The 13,397-nt window shown below is 36.2% G+C and overlaps 1 protein-coding gene across 37 annotated transcripts in view; it reads left to right on the forward strand.

Moving 5' to 3' along the window:
* PBRM1 (polybromo 1) overlaps positions 1-13,397 on the forward strand; it is a 99,577-nt gene that overhangs the window by 55,129 nt on the left and 31,051 nt on the right. For all 37 annotated transcript variants that reach the window (XM_079115664.1, XM_079115652.1, XM_079115684.1 and 34 more), the window contains 2 exons: positions 960-1,602; positions 5,745-5,956. In XM_079115664.1, coding sequence (XP_078971790.1) covers positions 960-1,602; positions 5,745-5,956 — 855 coding nt within the window. The remainder of the gene's footprint in view (positions 1-959; positions 1,603-5,744; positions 5,957-13,397) is intronic.

Raw genomic sequence — 13,397 nt, forward strand, 5'->3', positions numbered from 1 at the left:
ACCATGCCCAGCTTAATTTTATCCTTCCTTGTTCATTTAGGTGGACTACTTCTGCATAGAGAAACTTGCTTTATCCAGTATTTGACTACCCATTGGTACAGATTTTTGTTTGTCTTGTTTTTGTTTCTTGAAATGGTAAAAGCTTGATTTTTTTTCTTTTTTATTTAACCAGTTTTCAGAATAATACAGTAGTTTATGAACATTCTCCAATATTAACCCAGGATTTCGTTTGTATCAGTAAGAACTACTAGATTAAAACATACTGTTGAGTTTTAACCCATTGTAGTTGTCCTTATTGATACTTACCTTCTCTCATGGTGTTGCTGGTGTTCTTTTAACATAACCATTGTGAGAAGTTATTGATAAATTCTTTACTTGTATTATTTGAAGATATTCCAGACTGGGAATCAGCCATTTGCCAGATTCTAACCTTTTGTGTGTTTCCATTTAAAGTTCAGGGCTACACATGAGTATTTTGACATTAGCATTTTAAAACGATAGTCTGAGATTACTGCAATTAAGTTGGTTATTGTTTCTAGGATTTTCAGTAGCCAGACCCTGGAAAAAAAATTGTGTTTTGATATTTAAAGATAAAATACATTGTAAACTCATTTGATACTTTCAATTGAGATTCAAGGCTACAAGGTTTTTAATCAATGTGTCCCTTATTTTAACATCTGTCTCTTTTTCCCATGATGAAAATCTCAGTTCTCAGGGATACCAGAGGTGATAAAGTCAGAATTAGATTAAATAGCTACTTATTGACCTCATTCCACCTTACCCAATTACCTCAACACAAGTTACATTTTCTCATCAAAAGTATGATTACTGAAAATAGATAAAATTTTCTTCCAGGTTTTGTTGTTGTTGTTTTATAAGTCCCTTTCTTAGTGTTATACTAACAACTCCATATAAATTTGCATTTATTTTATCTTATGTATTAAATTGTCTCTCTTCAGGTAGAAAGAGTGGTGTTTCTCCTAAAAAGTCAAAATACATGACTCCAATGCAGCAGAAACTAAATGAAGTCTACGAAGCTGTAAAGAACTATACTGATAAGAGGGGTCGCCGCCTCAGTGCCATATTTCTGAGGCTTCCTTCCAGATCTGAGTTGCCTGACTACTATCTGACCATTAAAAAGCCCATGGACATGGAAAAAATTCGAAGTCACATGATGGCCAACAAGTACCAAGATATAGACTCTATGGTTGAGGACTTTGTCATGATGTTTAATAATGCCTGTACATACAATGAGCCTGAGTCTTTGATCTACAAAGATGCCCTTGTCCTGCACAAAGTCCTGCTTGAAACTCGGAGAGACCTGGAGGGAGATGAGGACTCCCATGTCCCAAATGTGACCTTGCTGATTCAAGAGCTTATCCATAATCTTTTTGTATCAGTCATGAGTCATCAGGATGATGAGGGACGATGCTACAGTGATTCCTTAGCAGAAATTCCTGGTGTGGATCCCAACTTTCCTAACAAACCTCCTCTTACTTTTGACATTATTAGGAAGAATGTTGAAAATAATCGCTACCGGCGGCTTGACTTATTTCAAGAGCATATGTTTGAAGTATTGGAAAGGGCAAGAAGGATGAATCGGTATGTTTTCAAAGCCATTTCTTTTTGAAGATGTATAGTATTTAATGCAAGACAGATGAAGGAATACTGTACTATTTCAGCTTAGGTACATGGTTATAGTTGGTACATGCTACTCTGAATTCTAGGTAGCCAAAAGTGCAAGTATATTCTATGAGGAGGAGAGAACACCCTACTGAGTCATCTGTAGGACCAGTGGGAAGATGGAAGACAAAATTGAAGATCTTGTGAAAAGCATAAACTTAAAATATGGCCTTTCACAGAACACACTTCTTAAAGGATAAGTGCTTAGGAGTTTAAGTAGGAATTAGAAATTGTAATAGAATTTTTCTTTTAAGGTTTGGCTTCAATCCAAGAATTAAATAGCTCTGAATTATTCTTTTGAGATTAATATAAATTTGATTACCATTTCCAGTACTAAAAAATTTTTTTAAAACTATATCTTAAGATTTTTTTTAAAGAGCTTGTTGTAGACATTAAATGCTCTAAAAAAAGCAAATTTAAATTTCATTCTAATTTTAGTCTGTGTTTTATCTGTGCCAACAACTGTTCAGATCAATCAGTAATTACAATGTGTCTCTCCTGCACTCTTAGAGGCACTTGGGAGAGTATAAAAAGTTAAACATACAAACTCTACCCTCCTGGAGTTCTCAGTCTGTGTGCTGAAAGCTAGACCTTTTAGCAGTCAGTGTCTTTCCAGCTGGGAAATTTGTGAAACCAGCATTTGCTCTGGAGTTTGAAAAAAAAAGCAATGTTCGCTCTTTCTGTTGAGCACCTACTTTTTGTGAAAAACCATGCTAAGTACTTCCTGTGGATAACCTCTAACTCTAATCTCTAGTAGTCTTTCTAGGTAAGCAATTATCTTCCTAGTTTACTTGTGAAGAATTGGAGGCATGGGCAGAAAAGTTGCCCAGAGGTGTACACTAGTAGATGGTGTGACTCTTGTTCCTCACTGCAGAGGGCTGCTGATGATAATTACCAGTCATGGATAGTCCATGGAGCACAGCCATGGATAATGAGCCTTGAGCTCTGTGTTCTAAAACCTTGAAATCTGATGAATGGGACAGGATTTTTTGCTTAAGGGAAAATATCCAGACATGAGACATCATGTTACAACTGATTTAGAAAAGATGGTGGGATAAGGAACTCTGGCCTAGAATTCTCTGAAGAAGGAATGAGGCATCTGGTAGTGTCAGGATGGGTGGAATTCAAATGAAAAGAGAAGAGGGTATTTCAGATGCGGTGAGTGATGTGAACAAACACAAAGAAGGGTTAGGAAATGAATATGTTACATTTGAGAGATAGGAGTGGAGTTGATACAAGATTGAAGAGGCCCTTAAATGATGTGTTTCGGAAATGGTGCTCATTCTTTGACAATAGGGATAGAAATAAAAAGAAAAGGGGACATTTGCTTTTAAAATCTGAAGTGATTTTTAATTCAACAAGTTCTTATTGAGTGATTAGCAGCTAATGAGTATGTTCTGAAAGCTTTGGGTGTGTCAGTGAACCAAACAGACAAACCCTGCTTTCACGGAACATAGACTTCCATTTCTGCTCTCAGTTTACTTGAAGAAGTCAGTAAGTCTGAAACTACTCTGCTCTACCCCTCTTTCCCTAAACCCATTTATATCATAGGAGTAGTTCTGTGGTCTTTCAAAGAGCATTTTTCTCCTGAGTTATTAGGAACTTTTAAGTTGTATAGATTAACATGTTTAAGAATTAAGTGGATTTCTTTTTTTTTTTTTTAATTATTTTTAGATGTTAGGCCTTTATTTTATTCATTTATTTATATGTGGTGCTGAGACTCGAACCCAGTGCCTCACACATGCTAGGTAAGCACTCTACCACTGAGCCACAACCCCAGCCCCAGAATTAAGTGGATTTCTATCTCTAGGAATGGAACTCTTTTTCTTTCTCCCATTGTTGACATGATTGACTTGCTTTTGAGGACTGGAAGGTAGAACCCAAAGTGCATCCCCTACTTCCTGCCCACTTGGGGATTGAATCCAGGGGCACTGTACCTCTTTTTATTTTTTATTTTGAGACAGAGTTTCAATAAATTGCCCAACTTGGCCTCAAACTTGGTAATCCCCCTGCCTCAGCCTTCTGAGTAACTGGGATCAGAGGCATGTACCACTACACCTGGCTCCAGGGTACATTTATGAGATAGTGATACAGTTTCTCTCTTATGCCTAAAGCTTTGTGAGAAAATATAAGGGATACCATTTTTATCTTTGTGAATGAAAATGATATTGTGACTGCATATAATACTTAATAAAAATTAAGAATAACTTGATGAGAATTGATAGAGCCAGGTGCGGTGACACACCTGGAATACCAGCTACTTGAGCAGGGCTGAAGCAGCAGGATGGCTAGTTTGAGCCCCCCCTGGGCAACACGATGAGACTCCGTTGGAAAAAAAGGGAAAAGATGGGTGGAAATGTGTCAGCCAATAACGAAGATAAGCACCCCAGAAGATATAGGCATTCGTTAATTCAATGAAGTCCATTTGTAGTAGCATATGAACAGTGTAACAGAACAGAAAAGTTCACTCAGGTGACTTGCCAGTGGTTTGTCCATCAGTAGCATTCGGTAGTACCACAGTGCTATTTCATGCCTTTTGACCCTGGCTTTTCTAATCTGCTGGCAGTATTCCTGGATTAACTGCTCTGAGTTCCTTACAAGTAAGAAGAACCCAAGGGAAGAAAAGGACAAGGGAAGCCTCACAAGCCTCTTACAAACTTAATTATTTCATTTTGTTGAATGTCTGCCTCATATTAAAAGATTACCTACCAGTTGAGGACAATTAGAGTTAGTTCCTTTTCCATTTCGAGTTTTTTGTTCTTGCATATTTACTGAACATTCAGCCTCTTATAATTTGTAAACTATTATAGTTAATTTAAGAAAAACAAACTTAAGATATATCTATTCAGAAAACAGGTGTGATTTCAAAATAGCATGTTAGGGTTTTCTTCCTTTGGTTTTATTTTTATTCCTTTCCTATAGGTATTAGCATTTCTATATCACCAGTACAAGTTTAAAACCTCTCCAGAAATACCCATTTAGATTATTGACAATGTTGTTGTTTTTTTTAATTTTTATTTTATTTTTTGCCATCCTGGGGTTCAAACCCAGGACCTCACATATGCTAGGTATGCTTTACTGCAGAGCTGCATCCCCAGTTTGGGTGTTTTTGTTTACCACTCCCTTTGCTGTTGGGGGTGAGGCATTAGGAGACCTCAGTGAAGCCTCATGCTCTAGTGGCATGTGTCAGCAGATGGGTCACTCTGTTTACTTTGCTTGTCATGCTCCCCCAACCAGAATATCTCTGTGACTGCTGATGAGACATTAGTGTATGGTTGGTTTGGTGAATAATTTTTTAGTCCTTGATATTCTTAGTAGGCACAGTCACTGCCTTCCTCAGAGCACAGCATATTACAGATAATAATATGATTTCTTCTAGCCTAAATTCTAAAATTCGTTTTGCCCAGTCCACTTACTTTATAAATGAGGAAAGGGGCTTGGAAAAGTTCTGAATATGACATAGATTTTTATTTCATCTTTCACCATGTTGCCTCTCCCTAATCCCCAGAATTACTGTTCCTGAGAGATTAAAATTTACACTAATTCTTGGACCTATAACTGTTGTAGAATGCCCTCACAGTTTTGTAGTTTAGGTTTACTTAATCACCAAAACCTACTAGCTCAGCAGCCAAGACAAGAAGTAAAGACATAGCCCAAGTCTTTTTTTAATACTTTCTATAATATGTTGATCTGCAATTAAGGGAATATAAAAACTAATCCAAAGATTAGATTAGATATAAGTAAGTATTAGACTTTGGATTCTTGGTGTAATCCTTGGTTCTGACAGCTGCCTTCTGCTTCACCTGATCAATGCATGTCCCATATCCTCAAGGAAAGATGCTAAGGCCTTTAGTTTTACACAAGCTGAACAAGGAACAGGAAACAGGTAGTCATGAGGCTTTCCGTAGTAAAGTGACACCTTAGATTCTGTTCTAACAAACCTCAAGGGAGTACCATTATAATAGTGAACATAAGGAAGGATTTAGTAGAATCTAACATATAAGTGAGGTACTTGAAAGAAACAACTTATATCTTAATGAATGCTCTTGATGCTGTTATAGGACAGATTCTGAAATATATGAGGATGCAGTAGAACTTCAGCAGTTTTTTATTAAAATTCGTGATGAACTCTGCAAAAATGGAGAGATCCTTCTTTCTCCAGCACTCAGCTATACCACAAAGCATTTGCATAATGATGTGGAGAAAGAAAAAAAGGAAAAATTACCAAAAGAAATAGAGGAAGATAAACTAAAACGAGAAGAAGAAAAAAGAGGTTTGTTTCTTTTCATTTTATTAAATATGAAGAAATATTATACTCTGTTCTAGCTGTTCTCATAATTAGCCATGGAGAAGAGTCCTGTCTGAGAATGAAGAAGTAGTGTTGACTATTACGCATTAGACGTGATGAGATGAAAATGTTTTCATCAGTTTGGTTATCAGGTTAGATAAGATTGAAAGTTACCTGTGTATCCAGGAAGAGTCGGTTCACAAGTGTGAGAGCCTAATGTCTCTTCATATTATTGGTAGAGGAAACTTGAGGGGTGTAGTTGGAACTCAAATGCATTCTCAACATCATTCAGTAGTATGGCTTTCCTGGTTGATCCTCTGGGCCATACAACAGGATGGTGTTTTTATTGAAAAGTTTCTTTTTAATTATATCAAACTAAAAATGTTACTTTAAGCCAGTTGCCAGAATTTACAAGGTTTTTTTTTTGTGTTGTTTTGTTTTGTTTTGTTTTGCGGTGCTGGGGATCGAACTCAGGGCCTTGCACTTGCGAGGCAAGCACTCTACCAGCTGAGCTATCTCCCCAGCCCTACAAGTTTTTGATAATAAGAAGTTTTTATTATAATTTTTTTTTTCAGTATTGGGAATTGAACCACCCAGGGGCACCCCACCACTGAACTACACCCCATCCCTTTTTGTTTTTTATTCTGAGGCAGGATCTCAGTTGCCAAGTCTGGCCTCAAACTTATAATTCTCCTGCCTCAGCCTTTTTATTAAAAAAGTCATCATTTCTAATAATATTTGCATTCACATAGATAACCTAGATTTTCTAAAAGTTATATTAGCTGTCAGCATCACAACTCCGCCTTAGATTTTTTCCCCCTTAGGCAAGAAAACAAAGCTCATTGATTTGAAGCAAATTCTAATAAGTGATGGCATATCCAAAAAAGAAGAGAAAGGAACCTGATTGGTGAGAATAGTAATTTTGTTGGTTTAGGGTGACTTTGGTCCCAGAAGGATATACTCATTCAAGATGGTAAATTAAGTGTAGAGGTAGAATCTTTATCTTTGCCAACTAAAAGTGATTGATGCAGAAATGAAAGGATCTTTGCAGCTTTGCTGGCCCAAGGTGATGATCCATGTTGAAGAATGTCCTAGAAATTAGAAACACATTGAAGAGCTGAGATAAACTCTCATACATTTGTGACTGATTAGAAAACTATACATATGTGGGGGAGATGCAAGAGCAAAATCCATGAGATGCTTGAAAATCACTGCATCTTTAGATACATACCCCCACCCCCACCCCATAATCGGTCAGCAAAGGGTAAAACCTTTTGAAGTATTTGAGCACAGCCTTCAACTAAATCATTAGCTGACCCCTAACTATGGAAACATGGCAGCAACCTCTAGTGTCAAGTCCCCTGATTATACCTAAGTAGTAATCCCAGAGGAAAGAAAAGAAAGGAGGAGGAAGAAATATTTGAAGACATAATGTTTTTGATGAAGAACATTAGCAAGCTCGTAAGCTCCAAAAAACCCAAGTAAGATAAACACAAAAAGAACCACATTTAGAACATCATAATCAAATTGCTGGGAGAAAGTGTTAAAAGCAACAAAATGACTCATCACATACGAGAAAAGAACAATTTGATTAATGACTGACTTCTCATATAAAATAATGGAGGCCAGAAGGCAGTGGTATGATATTCAAAAAATTCAGAGAAGAAAGACAGAACTGAATCAAGACTTGTATGTCCTTTTAAAATGAAGTTACAATAAAGATGTTCCCAGAAAAACAAAAACTGAGAGATTGCTGCTGGCAGACCTATACTCTTAAGAAATAATAAAGAAAGAGCTTCAAACCCAGAAAAGTGACACCAGATGATAACTCAAAACCACAAGGACTGAAGAGCAATGGAAACGGTAAATATGTGGATAAATGTAAAAGAATCTGTGTATAACTTTTTACTTAATTTCTCTCAAAAACATTGCATTGTCTAAAGCAATAATTATAACACTGTAAGGTTATTTTTATAACATTTATAGAAGTCATGTGTATGACAGAAAGCACAAAGGAAGGAGACCAGGGACGTAGCTCAGTGGTAGAGCACTTACCTCGCATGTAGAAATGTCCTGGCTTCACTCCCCAGCCCCACCCAAAAATAAATAAATAAATAAATAAAAAGCACAAAGGAAGAGAAATGTAGCTATGTTAGGGCAAAGTTGCAACATTTAATGAAATTAAGTCATAAACTCTGCACAGTGGTGCAAAGCAAGCCTGCAATCCCAGCAACTCTAGAGGCTGAGGCAGGAGGATTGCAAATTCAAAACCAGCCTACGCAACTTAGTGAGGCCCTGTCTCAAAATAAAAAATAAAAAGGTCTGGGGATGTGACTTAGTGGTTGAGTTTCCCTGGGTTCAGTCCCAGATGCCAAAAGAAAAAAATAAATTAAGCCATTAATTTGAAAATTGTTTATGAAAATTAAGGAGATGGCAATACATTAAATTGTATACAGAAACGCCTAAATATCCATAAAACAAAACATAGAATTAAAATGATACACAAAAAAATACTTAACAGTTACAAAATAAGGTGATAAAAGGAGGAAAAGAGGAACAAAAAGACATGACTTATTATAGATAACAAAGCAAAATGACAGACATGAATTTAGTAGCAGCAGTAATTCCATTAAATGGAAGTAGACTAAACTTTCCAATCAAACATTAAAATGTTAAGATTCAACTATGTACTTTAAGAAATTACCTTATATCCAGAGATACAAATAAATTGAAGAGAAAGAGATGCACAATGCCAACTGTAACTGTAGCAAGTTGGAATAGCTCTGTGTTATCAGACAAAGTAGATTTTAAGAAAAGAAATAATACTAAAGACAAAGAGGGATATTTCATAAGGATAAAAGGGTCAACATAATGCCAGGCATAGAAGTACACTTCTGTAATTCTAGCTGCTCCTGAGGCTGAGGCAGGAGGATTGCCAGGTGGAGGCCAGCCTCAACAACTTAGCCTGTCTCAGAAATAAAAAAAGGACTGGGCTGCTGTAGCTTGGTGGTAGTATGTCCCTACCCACCCAGTTCAGTCCCCAGTAACACACACAAAAAGGGGGGTGGCTAACATTGGGAATAATAATAATCTTGAATGTTTACATACCTAACAATGAAGTCCCAAAATACATGAAAAAAAAAGTATCAGAATTGAAAGAAGAAACAGAATTCAACAATAATAGTCCCAATAATCCTTTCTTGGTAATTGATAGAACAACTAGGTCAAAAATCAGTGAAGATACAAAAATCGCAAATAGCAATGTGAACCACTTTGATATGACATGTCAAACAATATACCAAGTTACTGTAGAATACATGTTCTTTTCAAGTACACATGAAATATTATCTAGAATAGATCATATACTAGGCAGAAAACAAATTTTAGAACTAAAGGATGGAAATCATACCAAACTTGTTCTCCAAATGCAATAGAAGAAATAGATTGTAATTCAGCAACAGAAAGAAATCGGGCTTAGAAATTAACCAATACCCTTGTAAATAACCCATGATCAAAGAAAACATTAAGGGGCAGTTAGAAAAATCTTAAAATGAATGAAATGAAAAACAACATATTAAAATTTATGGGATAAAGCTAAAGCTGTACTTAGAAAGAATTTTATAGCTTTAAACACATTAGAAAGGAAGAAAGCTATAAAATCAATAAAAGAGAAACAAGAGAACCACAATGTAGGTAGGCGGGGAAGAAAGAGTTGAAAAAAAACAGCAGAAAGCCATGAAAGAGAAAATAGGAAATGTCAGTGCTACCCTGGGAAGATATTTGAGACCACCTGAGTTATTTCTACCTGCCAAATTCTGTATACTTGGAATTGTTTTGTTTTGTTGCTGACTCTTTTCCCAGCAATATAAAATTAGTAAATAACTTCTTCGGAGTTACTCTGAGACATTTCTTAAAGTGTGGCCTCTAGGCAAGCAGCATCAGCATCACCTGAGAACTTGCCAGTTCTCAGCCAAGGACGATGGCACATATCTGTAATCCCAACTGCTTCTTAGGCAGCTGAGGCAGGAGGATCACAAGTTTGAGGCCAGCCTCAGCAACTTAACAAGACCCTGTCTCAAAATACAAATTTTAAAAGAGCTAGGGATATAGCTTAGTGGTATAATCCCCAGTATCATTTAAAAAAAAAAGGAAAGAAAGAAATGCCAGCCCTTTGGTCCCACTTGAGAACTACTGATTCAGAAGTTCTGTCTGTAGGACCCTGCAGTCTTGAATTTTAACAAGTCCTCTAGCAGATATAATGCACACTTAGATAAAGAGTATTGGTTACTGTCCTTGATTGATCCTTAGCTACCATAAAATACTGTGAATGACCTAATCTATGAAGCAGTCCTCATAGAAATGCAGGGCCACACAAAAAGAGTAGGAGATTTTAGTCTTTAGACTAGATCCTAGTCTCCTCACTGTGTCTTGTGAGCATGATGCCTTGCTGACTAGATGAAAGTGAGCCCTGCAGCCTAAAGCTGCTTTCTGAGGTTGCCAGAATATCCTCATTAATACCTCTTTTTCTTGTACTAACTCAAAGAGTTTATTTCTCAGCACTGTGACTGGGTAGTGGAAGTAGGTAAAAAATGGTATGTGGAGTCAACAGTAGGAAGAACTGACTAGGAAAGGCTATAAAGTGGTATACTCAAAGAACTGTTTTAGCTAGTTATTTCTTGCCATAAAAGAACTGCAGTCTGCTTCATATTATCTATGTCTGGTTACTTTATGAACATTAAAAGATGCCAAAACACCAGAAGGTTGAACAATGGTCATGTGTATCAGCCCTCTTTGTCTGTAAGCCATAAGAGGAGGACTGTAACAACCAGATGAAAAATGAGGGAATCTAGAAGATTTTACCCTGTTTTTTGTTAAGTCCTAGAATGCCTCATACAAGGGTAAGTAAACAAAGGAAAAGAAAGATCTTCTGGTTAAGTATGTCAGATTGTTCACAAATGTCTACTGCTCCTCCTTCCCAAAACACCTCTAAAAGGATGGAAAAGGGATTTAAAAACGACCAAAAAATAAAATAAAATAAAGACAAACACAAGTATTTCCATCCCTTAAAAAAAAAAAAGAAATTAATGGACAAAGAGATGGTGTCAATTAAAATTTGGAGGCTAGAAAACTGATGGGTAAGTTGCCAATACTGGCTTCAGTATCTGCAGTAGATATTTCTATCAAATAGGCCAATTCCTGTCTTAGAATTGCACAGGAATTAGAACACCAGGTACTTCTAAAAGTGGAAATACATGTGGGTCTAAAAACAGAAGGACTGGTTGAAAGTGTAAAAGCAGTTGAGCCTTTAAATCACCACCTCAACCCTTCCCAAGAATGTTCAGATTCCAGACAAATCTAAGGATAGTATCAGGAGTTATAATAAATAGGGAACCCCTTTGGCCCTCCTAGCTCCTTGTGTAGCTCCTTGCATACTGGCAGCCAGGCTTTTAGTTCTAAGGCAGGAGATTTTCCTTTTTTTTCTCTTTTCCCTTTTGGTAATGAGAATTGAACCCAAAGACAATCTACCTCTAAGCTATTTCCTCGGTCATTTTTTATTTTGAGACAGAGTCTTTCTGAATTGCTGAGCTCCTCACTAAGTTGCAAGGCAGGAAATTTTCTTGACAAATGGTCAAAGCAATGAAAAAAAACTGAAGATAACATTTGGAGGTCCTCTGTGAAACATACCAGTCGGTCATCTCTGTATGCACTGAGAGCTTCTACTTAGCTTTTTTTGGTGTCTCATTCTTAAATAGAAACAGATATTTATCTAAATAAAACAGTATTTAAAGAAAATTTCTAAGATTCAAGATTAAAAAAAAAAAACTGAAAATGTATGTCTTCAGAGAGATGACAAGTTACTGCATAAATAAAACAATAGGCTATTTTTAAAAATTCACATAATAAAAAAATCCCTAGAAATTAAAAATACCACAAATGAAAGAGGGAAAATATTTACATATGTATCTGACCAGAGTCTAGTGTCTAGACTATATAAAGAACTTCTCCTACAGTTCAACGAAACCAGGACAACCCAATTCAAAAATAGACAAGGATTTGAGTAGACATTTCTCTGAGGAGATTGTACAGATGGCTAATAAGCACATGAAAAGAGACTAAATACCACTAATCATTAGGAAAATACATGTCAGAACTGTGATGAGATACCACTTGTACAACTTTTAGGATGGCTGTGGTCAAAAATAAATAAAAAAATTAAAAAATAACAAGTGCTGATGCAGACATAGAGAAATTGGAACCCTCATACATGTAAGTGATGCAGACTCTGTGGAAAATAATTTCTAGTTCTTCAGAAAGCTAAACATTGAATTACCACAATAGCCACCAGTTTCACTCCTAAATATGCATGTAAAGGAACTAAAAGTGGGGACTCAAAATAATTTGTGTATGCATGACCATACCAGCATTATTTATATTAGCCAAAAGATAAAAACAGCCCAAGTGTTCATCTACAGATGAATGAATAAACAGATTATGATATGTACATTCAGTGGAATATTATTTGGCCTTAAAAAGAAATGAAATACACGTTACATAGATGACCCTTCATGGAATAGGAGGAAAAGGGGACATATCATATGACTTCACCTGTTTTAAACTATCTAGGCAAATCTGTAGAGTCAGAAAGTAGAACAGAGATTACCAGGAACAAGGGGGAAAGATACGTTTTTACTGTTAAATGATTACAGAATTTCTATTTAGAGTAATGAAAATGTTTTGGAAATAGTAGTTACGGTTGCGCAACACTGAGTGTAATTAATAAGCCACTGAATTGTACATTTAAAAGTGTCGGATTGGCAATTTTTCCCCCTGGTACTGAGGATTGAACCCCAGGGATGCTCTACCACTGAGTACCCAGCCCTTTTTATTTATATTTTGAAACAGGATCTCACTAAGTTACCAAGGCTGGGCTTGTACTTGCAATCCTCCTGCCTCAACCTCTCTCTAATAGCTGGGATTTATAGATGTGTGCAACCACACCTGGCAAAATGGAAAATTTTGTTTTATATGTTTTACAACAATTTTTAAGAATCACTAATGTAATATACCAAAAACCATTGAATTGTACACTTTAAAATGGTTAATTGTGTGATGTGTTAATGATATCTCAATAAGGCTGTTTTAAAATATGACGGCAGAAAGAAAATATTCAAAAAAAACTTAAAATATAAAGTTGAAGAAAGCTTTCAGGAAGTAGAATGACAAAAAATAAAAAATAAAGAAAGATAACTAAAAGAACAACCCAGGAGGGTCAAAGTTTAAATAAGTTTTCTGCCGCTGTATAATGAGCCTTCCCATATTCCCTTAACTCTGCTTTCCAGAAAATGTGTTCATTACCTTCTGAGCTTTCAACTGCCCTTTTTGAGATGAGGTCTCTCAAGAAGCCCAGGCTGGCATGGAACTTTCT

This window comes from Sciurus vulgaris (genome assembly GCF_902686455.1).
Source record: "Sciurus vulgaris genome assembly, chromosome: 16".
In the NCBI taxonomy this organism is placed as follows: Eukaryota; Metazoa; Chordata; class Mammalia; order Rodentia; family Sciuridae; genus Sciurus; species Sciurus vulgaris.